The sequence below is a fragment of the Chrysochloris asiatica genome, unplaced genomic scaffold (assembly GCF_000296735.1).
Source record: "Chrysochloris asiatica unplaced genomic scaffold, ChrAsi1.0 scaffold00001, whole genome shotgun sequence".
Lineage (NCBI taxonomy): Eukaryota > Metazoa > Chordata > Mammalia > Afrosoricida > Chrysochloridae > Chrysochloris > Chrysochloris asiatica.
The window spans coordinates 24,559,024-24,562,192 of NW_006408519.1; the positions used below are offsets into that span (position 1 = coordinate 24,559,024).

A 3,169-nucleotide genomic window follows, 5' to 3' on the forward strand; every position below is an offset into this window, starting at 1 on the left:
TGTTAATGAGTCTTCCTCCAATCCTGATGCCATGTTTTTCTTCACAGAACCCAGTTTCTCAGATGATTTGTTCAGCATACAGGTTGAATAAGTATGGTGAAAGAATACAACCTTGTCACACACCTTTCTTAATTCTAAAGCATTCAGTGTTCCAATGTTCTGTTTGAACAACTGCCTCTTGGTCCAGGTACAGATTCCTCATTAGCACTATTAAGTGTTCCGGAGTACTTAATTGTGTTATCTCTGTTAAATGTTCCTTGAAATGTTTAACACAGGCTACTATCCTAAGTTTCACCACTATCTTGTTCCATCCAAGTGCATATTCTGAGGCTTCCCCACTCACACTTAAACTGCATTCTGGATGTCAATGACACTCTTTTTATATTTGGTAAATCCATGGATATCTGGCAAAGAGAAGTGTCTATGTGGGTCCATTTGGAGTGGATCAGCAAATCCTGTCAGGCATGCCTATTTTGTTGGTTGACTGACATCACTCAGCAACAGTGATGAGAAAACTAGTTAATGGGCCTCCTCAGTGCAGGCAATGCATGGCATATGGCAGGCTGCAGAGTGACACACACTTTCCTGTGTTGCTGGTGTAAGATAGGGCTAGGCAGAACCTCAATCCAATTCCATCCCTCTTCACATGTCTCCTCTGGTCTTATCCTCAACTCCCTGGTATAGGATATGGCTAGGCAAAACCTCAATCCTATTCTGTCCCTCTTCACATGTCCCCTCTGGTCTTACCTTCAACATCCTGGTGTAGGATAGGGCTAGGCAAAACCTCAATCCAATCCTGTCCCTCTTCACATGTCCCCTCTGGTCTTTTCTTCAACACCCTGGTGTAGGATAGGGCTAGGCAGAACCTCAATCTAATTCTTTCCCTCTTCACAAGTTTCCTCTGGTCTTAGCTTCAACTTCCTAGTTTAGGATAGGTGTAGGCCGAATCTCAGTCCAGTTCCGTCCCTCTTCACGTGGTCTTCTCTGGTCTTATCCTCAACTTTCTGGTTGAAGATAAGACCCTCAATCCAATGAGGCAGAACCTCAATCCAATGCTTTTCCTCCTCACACGATTTCCCTCAGATCTTATCCTCCACTCCCTGGGTGCATTTCCCCATCACCAGTGAAGCATAAATTCAATTTTACTTCCATCAGGGTATTCTCTTTGGATTCTCCAGAACCTCAGCCAATCGTTTCCTTCTGTGAATCAAAGACTTTTGTTTTCACTTATTGTGTCTGGTTTGAGCATCAAGAACTAATTTTGAAGTTAGAAAAAAATACATTTTGTTTTCTTTCTTTCTGCTTTAAGAATCCTAATTCTCTGACAGTTGTTTTGCGGATGCTTCTAACTGAGTAAGAAAATGGTCACATTCAAGGAAGAACAAAGGTTGATATTTTGGTCAGCATATTTGACACTGCCTTACCTTACAGACATTTGCATACATCATCTTTCTTCCAAAACCTACAAACTCCAGGTCAGAAGCTTAAACTTGTTTCCATTTATATTGTCTCAAAGCACCCAGCCTCTGGCTTACATATTGTAAGCAAAGAGCAAATATTTATTGAACAGAATCGAAAAGTACAATTCGTATTTTTAAAACTCCAAGGACAAAGACATATGGAAACTTGAAGCATAATAAACACACAGACTGTAAATGTGCTAATCATTTGATCCAGATTTGCAAGACAAAGGTACCTTTTAAATTACAAACATGCTGAGAATTGAATTGCCCTAGTTCAGAAAGCCACATTACTAAAACATGTTAGTAAGATAGTTATAAGAATCTTGATGGCATAGTGGTGAATCACTAAGCTGCTAAACAAAAGAAGAGTGGTTTTAACCCTCCCAATGCTCTGTAGGAGAAAAAGCTCTGGTGATCTATTGCTGTAAAGTTTTCAGTCTAGGAACCTGACGGGTTCCTATGAGTCACTATCAGGATATTATTTTTTTAATCGCCATCAAAGAACTTCTGATCCACAGTGAACTCTATATAACAGCCAAGTTTTTCCATAGGGTTTCCAAGGCTGTAATATTTATGGAAGCAGACTGTTACATCTTTCCCCTGCAGAGTGATCTGTGGGTTCAAACTACCGACCTTTTGGTGAACAGCCAAATGCATAAGCATTGCACTACTAGGACCAAGAACAAGAATAACTCCCACCCACTTCCATGGAGTAGATTCCAACTCATCGCAAATCTATTTAGGGTTTTCAAGGCTGTAAAGCTTTATGAGAGATGAAGGCCTCTTCCATGCATTGGCTAGTGGGTATGAACAGCCAACCTTACAGTTAACAGTCCAGTGCTTCTCCAACAACGCTACCAGGGCTCCTAAACAACAAATATTGTTGTTGTTTAGTGCCACTGAGTTGGTTCTGACTCATAGCTACCCTGTATAGGGTTTCCTAGGAGCAGCTGGTAGGTTTGTGCTGTCAACCTTACGGTGAGCAGTCCAGTGATTACCCTACAGTGCCACACCAGGACTCCTAAGAAAATAGGGATAAGGGAACACAAATCCAAATATTCCTCCCATATTCTGCTAGAATTCTACATTGCTTCTAAATAAATTATGATGGTTCATTTAATTAGTTACAACTTCTACAGCCAACTCAAATCAAATTATTTTTGTAAAACCAAGGATATTATCTGTAGATATTTCTAATGAAACTTAAAATCTATTTTCCCTGATTTTAAATATGTTAAGATAATGTCTACCTGAATTAATTTGCTAGCTTATTGAGTTGTTCTTTTTGCTCCTATTGTCTTTATTCAGGTGAAAAGGGGGGAAAAGGTTTGCCTGGGATACCTGGAGTAAAGGGCAAAGCAGGTATGATACACCCACTTTTCTCTTTGATTTCTAGCATCACTCTAACTGTATTCATCTCCAAAGTAAGTAGTGCGAGGCATACATGGTTAGGAGTCACTGGCTGGTGCAAATGGTTAGCATGCTTGGCTGCTAGCCAAAAGGGAACATGCTCAAGTTAATCCGGAGGTGCTTTAGAAGGAAAACCTGGAAATGTATTTGTGAAAAATCCACCGGTGAAAGCCCTATTGAGTCAGCAAAGACAAAGGTCTAGATCCGACTTTGGTAGTACTGACTGGGACCTTTGAAGCTTATTAGCAGTCATCAAATGTGGAGCTCTGGTAGCGTAGTGGTTACGAATCGGGCTG

General features: G+C 40.6%; 1 protein-coding gene across 1 annotated transcript in view; it reads left to right on the forward strand.

The window, feature by feature from the left end:
* Window positions 1-3,169, forward strand: part of LOC102829478 (collectin-10-like) — a 63,134-nt gene that overhangs the window by 54,670 nt on the left and 5,295 nt on the right. Inside the window, exon 4 of the mRNA XM_006830829.1 lies at window positions 2,772-2,825. Within this exon, the coding sequence (XP_006830892.1) occupies window positions 2,772-2,825 (54 nt within the window). The remainder of the gene's footprint in view (window positions 1-2,771; window positions 2,826-3,169) is intronic.